The sequence below is a fragment of the Gracilinanus agilis genome, chromosome 4, assembly GCF_016433145.1.
Source record: "Gracilinanus agilis isolate LMUSP501 chromosome 4, AgileGrace, whole genome shotgun sequence".
In the NCBI taxonomy this organism is placed as follows: Eukaryota; Metazoa; Chordata; class Mammalia; order Didelphimorphia; family Didelphidae; genus Gracilinanus; species Gracilinanus agilis.
This window is the reverse complement of record NC_058133.1, coordinates 377,511,692-377,533,317: the sequence shown is the minus strand read 5'-3', so window position 1 is coordinate 377,533,317 and position 21,626 is coordinate 377,511,692. Positions and strand designations below refer to the sequence as shown.

Below are 21,626 nucleotides of genomic sequence, written 5' to 3'. Positions count from 1 at the left end.
GGCAATCTTGAAAAGAAAATATGCCAATAGGAAGCAACTCACATATACCACCTCTTTCCAACACCCCCTATCTTTGGGAAGATCCTCAAACATTTATTTTCAAATCCACAACAAACAAGGGTAAGCAAGTTGACAATACTGCAAAAGCCGTACTGATCCATCTCCATACACTGTATTAAGGACTTAGTGGTTTTGAGTGAAAAAAGTAAAAAATTATGGCTAGCTAGCCTCCAAAATGAACAACAGAGCATATAAGCAATCATTGTAGAGTTGTGCAGACATAAATAGTAAAATACATGTGGAGGAAGAAGTGGATTGAAGGGTTAGAAGCTGTTTTGGTCAGTTGGTGAATAACTCAAAATAATTAGGGACGTTTTCCTGAAATGAAAATGTTTGTTGCTTGTGGGTGGTTGGAGGAGAGGTGCTTTATGTACTCACATTGAATTTGAACATTTTCTAATACTTTTTATTACAAGAAAAACTTTTTTCTCCTATGATTTCTTGAAAAAGAAGATGATTCTTTCATTTTGTAAAGAAAATAAAATATTACATCTGAAAATGTATTATTGTATTTCCTCTTATGTGACACATTGGTAATTTCTTTGTCATGTTTTCTCATACAGTGCAAAAAGTTATCAAGCAGACAAAAGCTGCTACAACTTACAAAACAGCTGCTACAACTTACAGAACAGCTGCTGTAACTTACAAAACAGGTAAAGAATACGTATTTGTAAATTTTCTTTAAAAAATTAGTTTTACCACATATGGTTATAGATATCCAAAACTGATTATGAGAAGAGTTTCTACTCTTTACTCCATTTGATAACATTGGGGGTTGGGGGGAAATCAAGTTGGTAAATTTTTTAAAAGTTATGAAGTCATTAGGAAGTGAATAGTTAACATCATTAATCAAATGCATGATTAAAATTCAAGATCCTTCTCTGACTTTTTTTCTTCCAATTTGTGATTTCAATGAAATAGGGAACTCTTGGTAAGAGAGCATCCTCTACCAATACAGATCAGCATGTACTTTCTAATTTATGGTATCAGAAAATTTCCTGGGCCACTGAGAGGTTTTAAAAGACTTGCCAAAGTCAGACAGACAATAAATGATAGAGGCAGAACATGAATTGAGTATGCCTCATCTCTAAGAGGAGATCTGCCACTACTATGCCATGTTGCCTCTCAAAAATGTGGTTTCCTTAAATTCATTTTCAAAAATAGTTTAGAAAGTATATAAAGGTGAAAGATGGGAAACAGTCCATTTATTGGCTTATCTATTTCATTGATTGATCCTTTGCTTAAAGTATACATGCTCCAAAAGTGTGAGATTCTGAAATTATCTTCCTTTTTTAAGAATGATCAGAAATAAATTCCTTTTTATGGGAGCACTGAACATAGACATCTGATGGCATAATATTCTATCTTAAAGAATATTTAGAACATATAAATTTCAAGGAAAACAATTTTATACATTTTTTTATCTTAAGGGGAATGAGGAAACCTAGTATGTTTTCCATTCGGGTTTGTCCCACCTAGGAATTATAGCATTACAGACCTGAAGCTGAAAAAGAGATCAGATACTACAAACTCTTCATTTTAAAGAGATCTCATTAGATTGTGACTTTTTCAGGGTCAGGTATATACTAATCCTCAGAGGTGAAATTTGAGCTCAGGACCTCTGACTCCTGACCTCTGTACTAAGCAGAAATGAATGAAATAGTAGTCCAACTAATTAGTTAAGATGATACACCCAGCAATGATTATCCAACCTAAATCGATTGTAAGCAAGCTAGATTTATAGTTCCTCCACCAGACAACTGAGGCAGAGATGTATTCCCTTTCTGCCCGTACTTCTAGAGCTAAACACAGGCTCTGTTCTGGATCCCACTACAGGGAAAATTGTAGGATAACCTTTTAATCTTACATGCCTATTATTCCTCTATTTGATTCAGATGATCAGGAGTTAAATGTAGCTTCTTTGAAGGAAATAAGATACTTGCCAGGAGGGATAAGATGATTATTCATGGAAATTGTTATTTCAGGAGAAAGAGAAAGAAAAATGTTATTAGGTAATATGATCATAATCTCTCAGGATGATTGTTCTTCTCTCTTTTATCTAGTGCCTAACCCAATAGTTCAACTAAATGGCATGCTAATTTGTACCCCAATGCCTGTAGGTGTTAATGCACCTCCCTGAGCACCTAATGTGGTAATGTCAACCTTGGGGAGAAACTGGTTGATTGTGTTTCCTTCCAGAATCTATAGATTGTCTTTTAATTATGTATGTACTCTTACTTCATCTGTCAGTTTCCCGGAAAGCACAAGGATTGATGAATATAATGATAATGAAAGGATATAGCCTTTGGAGAGGAGGGGTTGGTTAGGTTAAGGGAAAAATCTAAAATTAAAAATGTCAACTCAAATACTGACATGTTTCATTTTTTTAAAAAAATTCTTTCATGTACCACTTGGCTTTTCTTCAGTCTCTATAGCCAAGTTAAAATCAGCAAATATGTACCTAGATAAGTTTAAAATCCATAAAATATTCAGCATTTCTGTTTTAGCTTCAATAACTCTGTAAACTAATTTTGTTTATTTTGGTTTTGGTTTTCAGTTTGGCCTAATAAGATTGCCATTAGTTTTATATCAATTCTGATCTCTCATTTCTAATTAACAGTTCTATATTCTTTTACATAAGAAATTTCAGAGAATTCATGTATCACAATTAGTAATACACAAAATGAACAAAGAAGGATTAGCTTATAAACCTCTCATTGACTAGATGTCAGGCTTAACTAAGAATATGTTAAAAATGAGGTATGAATGCAATCCAATTAAATCCTGTTATTATTTATTTAACACCATGATGAATAGAAATATATAATGTTAAATCCAAGAACTAGCTCCAAAGTAAAACTTTAGCAAAATTCTTCTTTGTAAAACATCAATATTATCAACTGTAGTTTTAAATTTTTTTTATTTTTTAGAATATTTTCCCATGGTTAAATGATTTATGGTCTTCCCCCCACCAAACTTCTCTCCACCTTCCCCATAGCCAACAGGCAATTTCACTGGGTTTTACATGTATCATTGATCAAGATCTATTTCCTGTCAACTATATTTTGATTTTGTAATTTAAAAAATCTGACCATAATAGTTGGTTGAAAAAATTAAAATCTGTCTTGCTTGAAACTGTTTGTATTACCAATTCATTGATTTCTATCTTCTGGAAACTTTATGGATCACCGTAGTCCAACTCTGTTGTTTTACTGATGATGTTACTTACTAGTGCCTAGGATAGTGAAGTGACTAGACTACCTGTACATAGCTGTTGTCAGAGCAAGGTCTAGAAGGCAAGTCTCCTGAAGTCAAGTGGCTCATTCCAATATTTCATAATGCTGCCACATGGTATTGATATTATGTTTACATTTTCACGGCAATGGAAATGAAGGAAGCTGAGTTTTTTAATGTTTAAGTTAATGGACATTTCCTTTTTCACTTGTGATATTCTTACATCTTTGTTGTTTCTTTCTATATGTTACAAGGAGTATCAAAAGACAGAGTAATAACTATTTATTTATCACTTGCTTGTACTGTACTATGACATGGTACTAAGGAAAATACCAATTATTGAACACTTCCCCTATTCCACAGTATTTTCAGGCAGGCTAGAAAGAGAGTAATGGCTGAATTAATAATAATTCCATCCCAAATGGAACCATCTGGTCATAATGTAAAACTGGGTATAAGGAGACTTGACTTCTGATCACAGGGAAGTCAGCTGGTAGCCATGTGATCACAGGCAGGGCATTTTCCCATTTTGGACCTCAGTTTCCTCATCTGTAAAAAAATAGATGAGACTAGAGTTAAAGCTAAATTAAACTCTGGTCTCTAATTTCCAGAGTTTATTAATATTTACTTGAATAAGAGAAGGCAGACAGATTTTAGAAGCCCATTCTGAACTAGCCACGTGGGCCCTCTTCTTATTGCTCTCTCTTTCAGCCACTGTCCTTTCACTGCATGCCCCAGCAAATAGAGAGACCCCACTTCCTGAAGCCCCCTCTTTTATTTCTTCCCTTTACCCGGATCCATAACCTGATCCTTTCCAAGTCATGTGCCTAGGTCATTGCCCTATGACTCACGTTGGAGCGCACTGAAGTGATACAGAGGTAGTGGTACCTGGACACAGGTAGGAAGATGACTCTAGTATGTGATCCTGGGAGGGGGCATTCCCTTCACATACTAGGTTGTTTTTAAGGTATCTTCTAGCTCCAGAAGTTTGGTATTCTCTTCTATGTGGCGCGTCATAATGTTGTAAAATGGTAGTTGTGTTTCTGTTTTACCAAAGGAACTTGGTATAAACAGTTAAAAGAAAGAAAATTCCTTTTGGCATAGATTTTGTTCTTCTGATTAAGTAAAAAATACCAGGTGTTCACAGTGAATTTTATTATTAAAGTGAATAAGAAATGAATATTTATAATAAGAATATTCATAACTTGCTTCAGAAGGACAAGTTAATTTGTTGAATAGTAAATGAATGATTTGAAGTCCTGGGTGAATTCATATCAATTGCTTGAGCATTTTTTTTGGAAGGGGAGAGGGAAGTCCCTTAATTTTTTTTGCAACCTAACTATTTTTCTTTTTATTTAATTAAATATTTCCCATATAAGTGTCCATTATTTTAATCTCATTTTATGCCCAGCATTCACCCTCCATCCTCTAAATCTCACACCCTACTCCCTTTAAAAAAAAAGGAATTTAGGTCATTTCTCCAAGACATGTGCTATTAGTCTAATGAATCAAATTAGTCCATGAATCAATCCTTTCTTGATCAAACATTATTATGTCACATATCACACATGTTTCTATTGCATAAACTCCTGTATGTGCTTTGAATATATTTTTCTTATTCCTTAGATGGAAGTTAAAGGTAGAACTTGGACTCCATAACCACTAAAATCCCTTCTAACTTTAATATTTTCTAATATCAGCTTTGCAACTAGAGACATTTTCAAGATATTAAGCATATATTCCACATGATTACTAAAATGTACTTTTCCAATTACTGTTTAATTCCACTTACTGTTTAATCAGTACAAGTTTGGTGACTGGATCTTCCTCTAGGACACATGTATGATTATATAACAGGAAATTAAAGTTAATTCTTCAGTGCTGGCAGCCCTTTCTTTTCAAACACTTGACTTACAAAGGATTCATATCTAAAAATAGCTGCTACCAGCTCTGCTCATGGGAATCACTGTGAAGAGCTATTAGGGAATATGTTGAGTAAGAAACAGAAGGGAAGAGATATAAAAGTTAGAAACCTTAGAGGAATTGATCCTCAAGGTCAGAGGTCCATGCAAGGGAAGACTGCATCTGTAAATAAGAGCTCCTTTCCTAAAATATGCTCTCCCATGCTTTCTCAGCTTTGTCATTTCCCTTTGTGATAATCATTGCTTCAAATTTAACAGAGACTAATGTCTGCTATTAAACATCTCTTTTGAAATGAAACTACTACTGGAAGGACCAAATGAGTATCACATTTTACTATGATTTAATGTATACTATTTTTAAGAGCAAGGGTTCTAAACTTGGAGTTCATGAAGAAAAGAAAAGAGGTCACATATAGTGGGATGAGAATAATAAGTGAAATAAGAATAATAAAGGATATGTGAACATGAATTGGAAAAGCTGCATTTTTTTCAGTAACTTCTAACTGAAAATCATTTCTTTCCCTTATGAATCTAAACAAGTAGTCATTTTTCTGCCATGTTTCTTCTTCCTCCAGTCCTCTGCCATTCTTTTCCCAGGGAACATCTGAATTTTGTTAATTTTTGGCCATTTACTGAATGCATACATTTTACACCTAAACAAGACTAGCTAGACATAACATTTCCAATTATGTTATGATAGAAATATCTCTTCCCTGAGTTCATATTGATATCAAATATATATTTATACCACAATTCAGAAATTATGGAGGTAAAAACCTAGGTTTTATTATTACATTCAAGCTTAGGTTCAGACCTCAGAGAAAATATGGACAATCATTAGTATTTTAACAAGGTTTCTATAGGAAAAAATTACATCATAGTGACAGAAAAACAATGTATTTCCATAATACAATTTTGCACATTTATTTTGGGTAGGTCCATCATCCCATGCTTTGAATATAATAAAAGTTGAACATACTTAATTAAAGAGAGTTATAATCTCATACATCCCTTAAGGAAACACACTTCATTAAACTATATAAGTAAACTAAGTCTGGTTACAGATTAAAACTACATTTGTGGTATTTGCAAATAGACTGATTAGAAAGAGGATTTCCATGTCACCAAGGAGTTGAGAACAGCTGAGATTCTTCCTCTATCTTCTGATCTAAGAGATATTTAAGGATCTTAAGTAAATTTCCACATTTCTTGGGACAGGTTTTGGGCAGGAGACACTACTATTATCTAATTTGCCAAAGAAATCACCTTGAGTCTCAAATAATAAAATCAAAAATTCCTGTAACAAGTGACATATAAACTGTTTAGCAAGCCTCAAAAGTAAGAAGCAGCTAGTTTATACAGTGGGGAGAAAGGATATCCTGAGTTCAAATGTGACCCCTGATACTTCCTAGCTGTGTAACCCTGGGCAATTCACTTGACCCCAGTTATTACCTAGTCCTAATTTCACTTTTGCCTTGGAACTGAAACCTTAGTATGGATTCAAAGACAGAAACTAGTGGTTAAAAAAAATAGATTTACATAAATAGTCTTTATCTTGTAACAGGCAGGTGATACGGTGGATTGGGTATAAGATAGGGTTAGGAAAACTCGAGTTTAAATCCTTTTCCAGACACTCATTAACTGAGCGATCCTTAGCAAGTTTGAAAATGGAGGTAATAATAGCACCTACCTCAGGGTGATGTTTTAGGTTTAAATAAGCTAACATATGTAAAATGCTTTGCAAACCTGAAGTTTTATATAAATGCTAGCTGTGGTTATTGTTTACATTATGAACACGATTACAAAAAGTGTTCATACCCAAGACTCTGGGTGTTCTCCTATAAATTAAAACTGTCTAGTTACTTTTCATTCTGAATTCTACCATAGGATTGATATTATCTCCATTCAGGAAAAGAACTGAGAGTTGTTAAGGAAATCCCATTTTAATTATTTGAATTTAATTATTTTTTGTGAGTCTCTTCCCTATTGGAACATGACCTCTTTGAGGGACTATTTTCCTCTGCCCCTCCAGTCATTTCAGGGTCAACTATGTAGCTCAGTGGGGTAACAGGACATCCTGGGTTCAAATCTGGCCTCAGACACTTTCTAGCTGTGTGACCCTGGACAAGTCACTTAACCTCCATTGCCTAGTAAGGACCACTCTTCAGCCTTGGAACCAATATACAATATTAATTCTAAGACAGAAGGTAAGTGTTTTATTTTTAGATAAAAAAAAATTAAAAAGTCATTTCAGGGTCTTGTCTCAAAATCACTATGATTAAGATTTTAAGATACCTGATAGTGGAGAATTAAAACATAAACTCTGAAATGTTATCCTCTGAAAATTTCATTTTAGCCATTTGGTCAAAAACTCATTTTGACTTTCAATTTGGTTAAATTCTTTTCCAGATTTAATTACTACAAATTCCGAATTTCTGCTAACTGGATCTAACCAAAGTTCCTCTCCCTATCTAGTGATAAAAGCAAACTGCCTTTATTCAGACTCCTGAGTAGGAAAAGCTTCAAATATTAAAGCATCCTTTCGAAAAGTTCTGAAAAGACCACAGGCTGCTTTTTGCTGCAACATTAGGAATTAGAAAAATTAAAAAAAAAGTAAAAAAGTTAGTTGGTGTGCTGTCGCACAGTGAAATATAAATGACAGTTTGACTCCAAAGAGTAGACTTTCAGACCTTGGGAGTAGGGGTTCTCATTAAGATTCTCTGGTTATTTTATCCTAACTTACTACCAACCTCAGTAAAACTCTTCAGGGGAAAATAGCATAGAAAAAGTCAAAATATACATCCCCATGCACATTTAGCCTCATTTCTTATTTTCCCTAGAAATTTCAGAAATAGGAAATATAAAGGTCAGGCCTTTCATTTATTGCTAGAAAAATAGATCATTCATGATTTTTTTAATTTTACTTTTTTCATCTGTTTTCTAGATAAACCCAATGTAATTATAATTTTATGTCCCAAGTTGGAACCTACCTTAAGGGAAAGTGGAGCACCAATTTTTTATATCATGTCATCTTATTTTCAGAGGGAGGATTGGGACCAAATGGGTAGAATGTTTGGACAAGAGTCAAAAAGACTTGATTGTGAATCCTGCCTTAGATACTTATCTGCTGTATGACCTAGGGAAGTCATTAAACTCACAGCCTCAGTTTCCTTATCTATTAAATAAGCATTTACCTCACTAGGTAGTTGTGAGGATCAAGTGAAATAGGAAAGCATTTTTCAAGTTTAAAGCACTACATAAATGTTAACTTATTATAAGATAGGGCATCCGGATGGCACAGTGGATAGACTATTGGGCCTAGAGTCAGAAAATCATCTTTGGGGGTTCAAAGCTAGCCACAAACACTTACTATATACAACTCTGGGCAAGTCACTTAGCCCTATTTGATTCAATTTTTTTTAAACCCTTGTACTCCGGTGTATTGTCTCATAGGTGGAAGATTGGTAAGGGTGGGCAATGGGGGTCAAGTGACTTGCCCAGGGTCACACAGCTGGGAAGTGGCTGAGGCGGGTTTGAACCTAGGACCTCCTGTCTCTAGACCTGACTCTCACTCCACTGAGCTACCCAGCTGCCCCCTTATAGGTAAAATAAACTGAAGAAGGAAATGCAAAAGACTAATATTTCTACCAAGAAGCCCTAAAAGGGGTCATAAAAAGTAGGACACAACTGAATAACAACAATATTATACAGATACTCCAACTGAATCAGTGAATGAATCAGTTAATGTAATATAAGGATGAATAATTTTAATCAATAATCTATGGTTATTACCCTTAGAATAAGTTAAATGTGCTGAAAGTCCTTGACAATTTTAATAGAGAAGATTCTCACAATTATGTTTTGGAAAATGTTTACATTAGGATTATTGAGATTGATTTTAATATAACACTGTATCTATATATTAAAAGAAGTAAAGATGAATTTTAAAGTTATAGATATAGAACACTGATTCATTCAACTGATATTTCTTAAACATATGTTAGTTATTATACCCTGGAAGAGAAGTAAAGATTAGAAAAGTCATATGCCGCATATAAAAACTCAAAATACCTATCACTTTCAGGGTTGCAAAGTACTTATATATATTATATCATTTCACCTTCAAAAGTTGCATTTATACATGAAGAAACTAGCCTTCTGGGCAAATAAATGACTTGCTCAGTGTAACATGGTTTGTAAATGTCTGAAACAGGTTTTGAACTCTGTTTATCCTGTCTCTAAGACAATGTCTCTGCTACTCTACAACACTTCACTAAGACAAAAACAAAGATAATCATAGGTATTAAGAACATGAATATTCTTGAATTCTACCCCCCCCCCATCTACTAATTCAGAGTTTGGAGTTAATCAGAGTGGAGAATGTCATAATTTTGCAAATATGTCTTGAGTCCTCATTCCATTGCACGATCTACTATAGATGAAGATGGACTTCTAAGACAAATAGTCAACTTATTTAGTTCAGGTAGAATAGTAAAATATATATCAATGGAATATTAGGCAGAAGAATCATTCCAAATCCCATAGACAAAGGTCTTATAGGGACCTATATGTATATATACATATACACATATACACATTATATATGTATTATGTATTTATATATAATATTTAATATACTATATAGACATATTTATATGTATTTGTATTTTATATATATTTTTCTTCCTGTGTTCATAAACATATTTACTATTATATAAGCATATATAATATATAAAATAGATATAACTAGAGAATATTACATGATAAAAATACCAGAGTGTACTATACAGCCTTAAAAGTGGCTCAGTGATTGAGAACCAGGCCTGGAGAAATGAGATTCTGATTTCAAATGTGACCTAAGGCATCTCCTAACTCTGCTACCCTGAGCAAGCCACTTAACCCCCAGTTACCTAGCCCTTACCACTCTTTTGCCTTGTATCCAATGCACATGATTGATTCTAAGATGAAAGGTAAGAGTGTAAAAAAAAGTTATGTAATGACTAGGAGTGGAACAAGAAGAATCAAAGAAGGTTTTTATGTAGGAGATGGTTTTTAAAAGAAGTTTAAATATGTATTAAAAAGGGGAAAAGATGATATTTCAGTCACAAGGACAGTCATTCACCAAACAAGCAAGTCTTAAGTACTTCTTGTATTCTAGGCACTGTGGTGAGTGCTGTTTACAAAAAGAAAAATCAACTAAACTTTGCCCTCAAGGAGTTTATATTTTATTATGAGAAACATCATATACACATACTCTGAAAACACATATTCATTGTTTTTATTTGAAGGGACACCTACATTTTTCATTACAGGACCCTGGAATTCTCTGGAATCTGGAATCAAAGAATGTTAAAGATAGCAGAAAATTTAGAGATCATCTCTCCCAACTCTCTCATTTTGTAAAAAACGAAAAGAATAACAAAAAAGGCTTAAACAGTATCGATGTCCTTTCTATGCATATATAATGCAGTGAAATAAAATCACCATGTAAATGTCTTGCTAACATGACTCCAAAGTTATTAGATAATTCACAATTGGAATTTTCTTAGCATACTGTGTGATAAAAGTAAAACAAGCACTTCATGCTGTTTGAAGCTTTTGATAGGATACTTTCTAACGTGAACAATGATGGAAAGGATGGGGAGCTATAGGAGGGAGGGGAGCCATGAATAACATAGTCTAACTTAAGAGTTGTTCCTCATTCTCCTTTCACAAATTTTCCTATTACTTAACAAAACTTTTATTTTCCTAATTGGCATGTATTGGAAAATACTTCTTATTTATTATATTTAATTTAAAAACAATATAACTGTGATAAGTCATTAAATCAGAATAATAATCAAATTTAAAAAGAGACAAAATGCAATTTCTACTTAGCGATATTTGTATCTTTAAATGTTCACTTATACTGAAGAGATGTTATGTCATTTGGACTGGAGTGAAGAAAAAAAATGGGCTTCATTACCACACAGATAATTGTATAAAGAAAATTACCTTTGACATAAAAGGGAAAATAAAGTAAGGACAAAAGTAAAGAGATTCATGATGTCCAGAGTGAAAAATGGAAAAATTTTAGGTTAACATTTTAATGATTTACTCTCATACCACCTGCTTAGTTCAGACTAATTTCATTAAAAGTCACAGTATTTACCCTTAAAAAATTTCTTTCCTCTATAAAATCCAAATATATATTTTATGCTGCCTTTCTTTATCTTTATTTTTGCAAAAACAAAATGAGATAAAGGAAAGGATGGAGGGAGAGAAAAAAAGAAGGAAGGAAAGAAACAAATGAAGATGAAAGGAAGGAACAAAGAAATAAAGAAGGAAAAAGAAAGGGAAGGAAGGAAGGAGGGAGAGAAGGAAGGAAAGAGGGAAGGAAATATGGAAGGAAGGAGTGATGGAAGGAGGGAAGGAAGGAGGGAGAGAAGGAAGGAAGGAGGGAAGGAAATGCAGAAGGAAGGAGGGAAGAAAGGAAGGAGAGAGGGAAGGAAGGAGGTGGGGAAGGAAGGAGGGAGGGAAGGAAGGAAGGAAATACAGAAGGAAGGAGGGAAGGAAAGACAGAGGGAAGGAGGGAAGGAAGGAACAAGGGAAGGAAGGAGGTAGGGAAGGAAGGGAGGGAGGGAAGGAGGGAAAAATTCCTTCAGTGATCGGAGGTAACCATGGAGCACTACACTTTGCTTTTGGAGTAGAAGGATACACAAGCAATTGAAAAAGGAGTAGAGAATATAATATCCTTGAGTATCTAACAGTTTCATGGCCATTTAAATAAGTGTTTTTGCTCCTCCCCACCCTTCATAAAGTACTGAGATAGAAATGTTTTCAATCTTCTTGAACTGATGTTATATTTTAAAGAGATACAATAGTATAATTGTTCAATGAAATTGTTCAACTGCTTTTCCTAAAATACAACCTATTTTCAACTGGGACTAGGGGACAGGTCCATTTCCATTGAGAAGGTATCTAGAGAGGGAGCTTAGTACTATGGATAGAGTACTGGGAATCAGGAAGATTTGGATTCCAATTTATCTACCTAGCTTTATGACTTTGGATCAGTTATTTGACCTTGCTTAGCCTCAGTTATTAAAATAGTTCCTCATTTCCCCACCCTTTTTCTTGACTTTAATTTTAATCTTAAAGGTGAGCTCTGTTCACAGGGTAGAGTGGGCACTCTCTCAAACTTTAGCTTTTCCTTGCTGTTACCCTTAGCTCTATTTCTGGGTTTCTTCAAGTTTTAGTTCTTCCAAGAAGGTATGATGACTGAAGGCTCTGAAAGCCATCTCCCACTGCTAATTCAATCACCTTTAGGGACTACTGATGGCTTGAAGAATTCAGAGTACTTTGAGCTACCCTATGGTGGGACTCAGAGTCTACTCTCAGGCTTGGCCAGGGGCTTCTGGTCTCACTCTGGGCTTGATCACATCAGGCACACTGTGAATGCTTTGCCATGAGGCTTGTAACTTTGCTTTGGTTTTGACTCTGAACCTCCTCTGGGCTTACAGAGACCAGGTATGTCACACAGACTGCCTTGTGCTAGGGCTTGGTCCTCCCTGCAGGCTTAGGCTGTGGTTTGGAACTTTAAGGGATGTGTATGGGTGGCACTGCTGCTAGCTTATGCAGGGTCTCAGGGTCTCAGCATTGGCTTGAGCCAGGTTCAGAACCTGGAACTATAGATGTGGGGTTGGAGTGGGGATGGGCTTGCTATTGGCTTGTGCTGGTACTCCTTGGTGTGGCCTCTGTGAGCTATGCTCCTCTCTCACCTCAGTGAACCAGATCCTCTCTGCCTGGCTTTCAAATTGTTCTCTGTTTGAAAGTTGGGTCTCTTTATCCACTTATCGATGCTTTCATTCTAGAATTCTTTTTGAGCTATTATTTTAAGGTTGTTTGGAGAGGATTCTCATAGTGATTAGAGCTTTCCCTGCTTCTACCCTACCATCTTGGCTTTGCCCCTGAGGTCTAGAATTCAAAGAAATAATTCTAATTGTGCACTTGATTGTAAAATCTTGAAGGAAAATACTACTTTGAAATCACTTGTGAAAAATGCTGAGTTAGCCTTTCTAAAAATTCTTTCCATGTTAATCAAATATTTTGATCCAGAATCCTTGATTTTTGAAAACTTCATTGTGAGAAAGTTGTATATCTCATCATTGGGTACATCAGAATTTCATATACATTATAATTACATTTTTAAATTATTTATTTTTTTAAACACATTATCAAAAACTATTTCATACAAATATGAATCATTGAATTAAAATAATTCCTCATTCACATGTAATAATTCAATACAACATTAACAAGTATCTGAGGCATGATTAAAAACCAGGTCTTCCTGATTCCAGGTCATCTACTCTCCTCATTGTACTATTTTAAGTTGGCAAGTTAGGAAAATCTTCATGTTTTAAAAATAGAATATTGGGAATTTTTTAGATGGTAGAAAAAAATAGTGTAAAGGTGAACAAACCTAGCAGAAACATTTTGGGAAGCAAATATGTACTGTGTGCATATCTGAACTGATATCTCAAAGTTCCAACATTTAGATGTGGCCGTGTAGACAACTTCCAGCAGATCAAACTAATCATAGATTTTAGTCACACCTACTTAAGCCACACTCTTATAATCTTTGGCTTAAATTATGACTGTATTTTCAAAATACATGCTAGATTATTGTTTTATAATAACTGGGATTTCCAGCTTTTCTACTTGTTTTTTATTTCATTCATGAATATTAATGAATATTATGATCTTACTGTTTAATATCCCTATTTTGTTGCTACTTTTTAAATTTTGTATTTAGTTGAAATGTTTTGCTTCATTAACTGCTTCATTTCACCTACATACAGCAATAGAGAAAAAATGAATCTTCAGCCTAAGGGACCCATAAGTAGAATACAGAAGTAGAATACAATATGACCTCATATGTTGAAATAGCACACGGTACTGGGTCAGAAATCCTTGGTTCAAATCTGACCTCTACTTTTTTGCTATCTTATACAGGCCTTTCCTGGATCAAAATCTCTTCAACTATTAAATAAGAGTCAAGCTAAGCTCTCTTCCAGCTAACATGACATCTCACTCATAGCAGAAACTTTGAGAAAATTTCTGTCCATGTATGTATGTCTAATCTTCAAATAAAAAAAATAGTAATTTTAACCGTATGTATTTGTTTATTTTCTAGATAAGAAAAAAATAGAAAAACATGAAAAGGAAAGTAAAGGTAAAGATTGCACATTTTAAATATATGTATGTACCATCTCAGGGAGTGAAGAGTGGAGGGACAGAGTGATAGAAAGTGTTTGGAACTCAAAAAATTTTTTTAATGTTATTAATTATTTTTATATGCAACAGGGAAAAATAAAATAGTATTAAGAATATAGGGGTATAATAATATATCTGCCAGTGAAAATATAATAATACTAATAGGTTGATAGCCATGAATTATGATATTTTTAAGATATTTGTTTAAAATAATATGGGCGGTGAATTTGGGAGCTAACAGTTTTGACTTTTGATATTTGTATAGTACTTTATATCTATTAATTATCTCATTTGAGACCCCTAGCAGTCCTGTGAGGCAATTAATATAGATATTTCACATGCATTTCATAAATGAAGAGAATGAAAGCCAGAAAAATTCATGAATCTAGTTTAAATGTCAAAGATGAGACCAAAACTCAAGACCTCTTTGAGGCTGAGGTCAAATATGGATAATAGCCACAGAGGTCAAAAGTTTACTTGAAAATGCTGGCTACTCTTACTATCCCCAAATTTTCATTAAAGACAGATTCTCTTTAATCAGGACCACATGTGTCAGAAAGGTCACTGTCCTTGTATTCAGAAGAGCTTGGCTACTGTATTCTCTTTTGTTATCAGGATATGGGAATTTGGACAAATGCATGAGCCTTGTCCTTAGTTTTGTAATCTATAAAATTAAGCTAAAATATCTGTGTTTTCTATCTTACAAAGTTGTTATTCAGAGCATCCCCAAAGTGTTAGTAAAATTTCAAGTTATTAAAGCTTAAAAATATCACTAAGATTCTTGGGATAAACTGTATTTATCAAATGAATTTATATTTGTGAAAGCATTTTATAATTGAAAAAGCACTATATAACTGTAAACTATGATTATTCCTTTGGTGGAATAAGTTAAAATTTTTCCTTTAGCTTCAGAAACTTTAATACCATCAATTATAGACTAAAATAAATGTTACTTCTATGCTAAACCATGCTATTTTGTTTCAATACAGTTCCAAAGAAGCTGTTGAAAGAGCAGAAAGGTAATAACAAAGAGATCAGAACTACATTTTGAGTCACAGCGTGCTGATTTTTGCAAGAATAACACTGAATTTAATTATGTATTTAATGTATTTATCCAATTAAGAAACCTTAAGCATGATATACATGAAATTTGATTACACCAAAGTGCTCAATGAATCCAAAATTCAAAGTCATAGAAGTAATATAACTAGATCCATAGACAAGAATTGCAAAATCAGAGATTTGAAAGGAAACTCAATGGCCCTGTTGAAGATTGATGGTCTTTTTCTTCCTAACTTTTGAAAAATAGTCACCTCCAATGGTGAAATATGAAAATGTTATATTTGGATAAAGTAGTTTTATCTCATTTTGCTTGTAAGGAAACTGAGGCAAAGGAAAATTAGGATTTTGAATTGAAAATTCAGTAATCACTTGCAGAGCCAAGAATAAAACTAGATCTAGTGGTATAGTAAGTGGAATGAACGTTAGACTTGGGTCCAAACTTCAACTCAACCGTACCCTGGCTAAAGTCTGGAAAAGTCACATCTTGGATAGTCTGATTCTTTATTTACAAAATGAAATAAACTATATCATCTCCAAGGTATTGTTAATAGGTAGCAATATTTTCCCTGGCCTCTTGGAAACTTGAATTATGAAACAAACTACTGTGTGATTTAAATTTTGTTTGCCTTAAATACTTATTTTGCCCTCTCTAAAACTCAGTTTTTTCATATGCAAAGCATAGATGATAATGTGTACAATATCTATTATATTTTATAAGACTCAAATGAGATAATGCATGATACATAGCAAACTTCTTACAGTATTATATAAATGTTAATAATTTGCATCATTTCATCAATTTTTGAGAAATCTGAATGTACTAAAATATTCTAAATATTAAAATTATTGTGAATGCTAAATATAAAATTTTATTGAATCTTTTTATGCTAATTCAGAAGATACTTCAAGATTTTGCAGTGTGCAGGGTTCATTGATACAGATGTCAATGTCTGTCCTACTAGGATAGGAGATATAGGAAATTGAGGTCACTATGTCAATCAAACCCTAAAACATAATTGTTTTGTTAAACCCATTTTTGCTGTCAATTTTTTTATTATAAATTAGCCTCTTTAACCTCAAAATGAAGCACATGTTAAAGAAAAGGACACTTTATGGTTAGAAGAATCTATCTTCAACTTAATCTTCTACCTCTTCTAAAGTTAATGTGGGAGGGGGGGAGGGCAGCTGGGTAGCTCAGTGGATTGAGAGTCAGGCCTAGAGATGGGAGGTCCTAGGTTCAAATCTGGCCTCAGATACTTCCCGGCTGTGTGACCCTGGGCAAGTCACTTGACCCCCATTGCCTACCCTTACCACTCTTCCACCTATGAGCCAATACACAGAAGTTAAGGGTTTAAAAAACAACCAAACAAACAAATAAATAAATAAATAAAGTTAATGTGGTCTAGCAGTAAAGTACTATGTATTTATCACTGATTTCCAGAATGTCAGACCTAAGGATTACAATGTTCTCATTCATCAGAGAGATTAAGGCATCTTGATTGTACTCTATTAACTAATTTAGGGAAATGGACAGATATTTTAGATAAGTTTTCAGAAAAAAAAAAAGAAATAAAGAAGGCTGCTTAAGTTTAACTTGAAAATTAAATTAACTTAAAGAACCTCCAGTTAGCAAGCATTTCAGTTAATTTAAGGTTCTTTGCAACTATGTTTAAATTAACAATGAGCCAGCTATTGTTTAAGTTGATGCCATTATAAACATTCTTTTCAGTCATTTTTCCCCTTAGTTTGGAAAGCAAAATATCATCCAACAAATTTCCTTTTACAACATGTCTTTGTTTGAAATGTCTATAGTAGGAGTTAGCCAAAATTGAAATGAAAAGCAAAGTTACTTTATAAATTCACACTTTTGATTACCATATTTTTTTCATAAGCAGAAAGAAGAGGAAAAGAAAATGTTCGGCCTTCTAATGGGACAAAAGGTAATTAATCTTTAGTTTGTAAAATATTTAACCAATATTTTGCTGCTGAAATGCACAGTTGTGTGGACTCTTTAAATATTTATACATGAAAATATTCCAGATGTTGAGATGACAGAAGAATATACTAGCCATTTTTTAAAGCAATAAAAAAGGTTTCTGCAAAGAGATTTGCCAGGTAGTTGTAGACTCATAGAACTACAAAATCATCTCACAAAGTAAACACATTAATTGTACAACAATAATCATAATAATTAAGACACCTGAAAATGCCATGGAGCATTTTAAAATAGTAAGTAATGTCCAAAAGAATATCATGGTAATAATCATAACAGTTTTGAGATCAGAACTGAGAATGATCTGAAGAAAAAAGATTAATCTCATGACTTCAGTCTTACTAGTAAGTCTTCACAAGGCCTGTAGAGAACATATGTGAGAGAAGGGTTCAGAGGTTGTCTACATATATATCAATATCATGATATTCTTATCTCCTGTTGAACATCCTAAGAGCAAATTGGTGAATTATGAGTCTCATTATCAGAAATATATTAATGGAAAGACATAAGAAATTAACATTAAAATCAAAGAGTGAGATGAAATGACTTTAGGGAAGATAAAAGTAAATGGAATACTATAAAAATGGAAAGTGGAAATTTAAATGCCCAGTATCCCTCCATATAATGAAAGGATTTATTTGTCAAAAAGGATAAAGGATCAATGACACATGTAAAACCCATTGGAATTGCTCATTGACTACCAAAGAGGTGTGGGAAGAGGGGAAGGAAAGAACATGAGTCATGTCACCAAGGAAAAATAGTCTTAATTAATTAATTAAATAAATGAACTTAATTTTTACAAAAGGATATAGAGGTTTCCAATAGGAAATTTCTAGTCAAATATGAAGATTGGATTATCTACAACCTATATTATGTTATTTGAAATAGTGCAACAACAACATTTGTGGAGGAGTGGGTACAAGTAATACTGTCATAGAACCCCTAGAGAACTGTAATTATCCCATTGATATTTTAGAGGAAAATGATTTTCTATTAGTTTGTAGTAAAATTTTAAAGAGCAGCAAGATGGTACAGTGGATAGAATGCAGGACCTAACATCATGAAGACTTGCTTTACTGAATTCAAACCAGGCCTCAGACTCTTAACTAATTGTTTGACCCTGGGCAAGTCACTTAACCTTGTTTGCCTCAGTTCCTCATTGGTAAAAAGGGTTGGAGAAGAAAATGGCAAAGCTCCCCAGTATCTTCACCAAGAAAGCCCTAAATAGGATCTTCAAAAAATTGGACATGACTAAAATACTGAACAACAACAATTTTTAAAAAATTATTCTGTGGTAAAGTTTTAATTCTGAGAGTTTTCTACAATAAAACAGCTAAGAAGAAAATCATTATTCGTAACTGAGGATTCTATTGAGAGAATGATGAAAAGCAACCACTTCTAAATTCCATCCCCTTAAATTATTATTGCTGCAGAAACAAAGATATTATTTATACTTTCCTATTTTGCCAAAAGATAGCATTTTTCTAGCATGCTACTAATGATCCTTATTCCAATTGATATATTTCCTCTATCTGCACAGAAATAAATGGTTGAGCTTTAAAATACTCAAGAACAATCCTGGAAAACCTTCCTATTTTGCACTACAGCTATTAAAGGAGATGTTATCAATAATTTGATTGATTATATATGTTTCTTCTTGATGATTATTTCTAAGATATGTGGTATATATAATGTACTAGCTTCAACTTCTTTCCTTATAAAGGAATCAACATTTATGTGCATATTTATGGCATATGGAGTGTTAGAACTTACTTTAAAATTTCATTTTAACATACGCTTATTTCTATTAAAGGTAGAAAATTTAGCAGAGAAAACTCAATTTCACAATGAGCTATTTCAAAAGAAGACTATTTTTTAAAAGTATAAAGATATTCTTGAAACCCAGATGATTAATAGTGCTTTAATATCTCATTTTTTCTGCATTAAAGAAACTAATTTAGTTATCAGTGAAAGTTATTCAAAGGCACAGTTTCACTAACACTTTCAAATTATAAATCTCTCAATTCATTAACTCTTTTAAGTGAAAACAGTTGATGTGCAGGTTGCAGAATAACATGAATATTTTCTTTGGATTTTATTTCTCTTCTAAAATGTCTCATTTGGGCTTTGTTTGGTTGGTTTTTATCCTTCCTGAAAAAGTAATCTTTGTAATTGACCATTTAAGTTTAATAGTAAAAGACTGGTTAATGATTACAATGCAACATAAAAGCTTCAGAATTTAGGGTTAGGGTTAGGATAATGAGTAAGTTCTATTTGTAGCACTCAATTGAGTGATTCGTAGTTTGTCTTGTTGAACTTCATCATTTTGGATTAGTGGGGGGGATCTGGACCTTTGATTTCATCTTTCTAGAGAACTTCTAAAGGGAACTCTTTCCTAGATTCATAATTTTTCTGTAACATAAAATCTTAGAGTAATGATGGAGAAGGGGATCTCACAACCACTGTTGAAACATCACTTGAAGTCTCCTTTGAGATGAATAGTTTTTTCTAGAGACCAGTGACATTTTCTTTTTCAATTGCACAGTTTTCTAATCCAAGTTGTATAATATTATTGTTATAATTCAACTTAAAGCTTGTTTATCTACTTGGAACCATCTCTTCAGTCAGGTGACAGTAACCATATCTTCTGTATGTCTTCTCTATCTACTCTGGTTTAACTCATCCCCATGTTATTATGTACAATGAAAGAATAACCACAGAATTCTCAACTTCTATGACTTCTGTACCACACATAGCTAAAATGGATACTGAGATAGATGTAGGTGGCTTTTTTCTTCTACACACAAAGACTTACACATACTTAGTATTTTATGCTTGTGCTAGCCACTCTGGCCTCCTTATTAAGCCTTTCTTCCTTGAACATGAAGCAAAAACAGCAGCTAGGCCCAATATCTTTCTCTTCAAGGACCACAATTTTGAGGTCAAGGCTCTCTTCTTGACTTCCAAATTAGTTATTCCCATTTTTGTCTCTTCTTTGCTAACCTTCTTCTCTTTTGCTAAAGTGTCTGATGGTCATTGCCCCACATTGCCAATTTTAATTTCCATAGCCACTATTGACATTTCTGCTTGCTATCATCTTTCTTATCTCCTCTACTTCTTCTATCTTCCCATTTTTCTTCTCTTCATATTTCTGGTTTTTTTGGTCTCTTCATATTCCTATCATTTGTTGTGCCTTTCTCAAGTTTCCCACAGACTAATTTTTATATATTCTCTGCTAATGAAAGTACTGCTTTCTTTCCATCAAGGAATCTGCCTATCCCATTATGATCAATCCATCTCTTTAGGTCTTTTGTTCTTTAAAGCTGCTTTCATTTTTTCCAGGCCCTCAATAGCCTGTTTTGTTTCCTTTCCACCAATCTCAGTTATCACTTTCATGGTCCAATAGTATGATTAACTTCTGTTTTGTGACCTTTTGAGAAAAAATAACTCTTGAATTCTTTGATTTTATTTCTTAAATTACTTCTCTTCCTGGACTGGGCAAAAAAGTAATTTGTGGAGTTAATATTGTTTCTTTAAGGATACTGAAGGAAAGAAAACAAGGATTATTGAGATAAGTAATAACTGGATGCTGGACAGTATTAGAACTTATTACCATCTGCCCAACATGGCCAGAGAGAAGAAAACATCCTCGAATACTAAATACATACTTAAATCTCTTTTTTGCACATTAGAATTTCATCCCATCATAACATTTCCAAAGACAAAAAAAAGACTGAAAGCAAAATGGGGTCAAAAATAAGCTGAAACGCAACTATTAAAAGACAAATCATGCCAAAGGCACATTCTCAGCTGGAAAAATCACAAGGCTTGTAATCATTTTGATGTTGGTAATAGCTGAAAAGAGAAATTGTCCTGTCCATCTTGACAATACTCTGCTGTGGTATATATTGGGGGAGAGGTATCAGGGAGGATGCTGGACCATAAATAAGTCTGAGACCCCAATTCAGGGTATGATCAGGGGCTGAAGTTTAAGAATTGTTAATAGGATAGTCATAGAGACAAAAGAGAGCCTTCAGATAGAACCAAATTGTTAAAGAAAAAAATGTGACAAGGGCCAGGTCTAAAGTTATGTTTTATAT

The 21,626-nt window shown here is 33.5% G+C and overlaps 1 protein-coding gene across 1 annotated transcript in view; it reads left to right on the top strand.

The window, feature by feature from the left end:
* The window catches only part of LOC123246581 (triadin-like), a 63,550-nt gene that overhangs the window by 12,679 nt on the left and 29,245 nt on the right, over positions 1–21,626 (top strand). Inside the window, exons 3-5 of the mRNA XM_044675421.1 lie at positions 624–713; positions 15,461–15,490; positions 17,429–17,473. Of these exons, the coding sequence (XP_044531356.1) occupies positions 624–713; positions 15,461–15,490; positions 17,429–17,473 (165 nt within the window). The remainder of the gene's footprint in view (positions 1–623; positions 714–15,460; positions 15,491–17,428; positions 17,474–21,626) is intronic.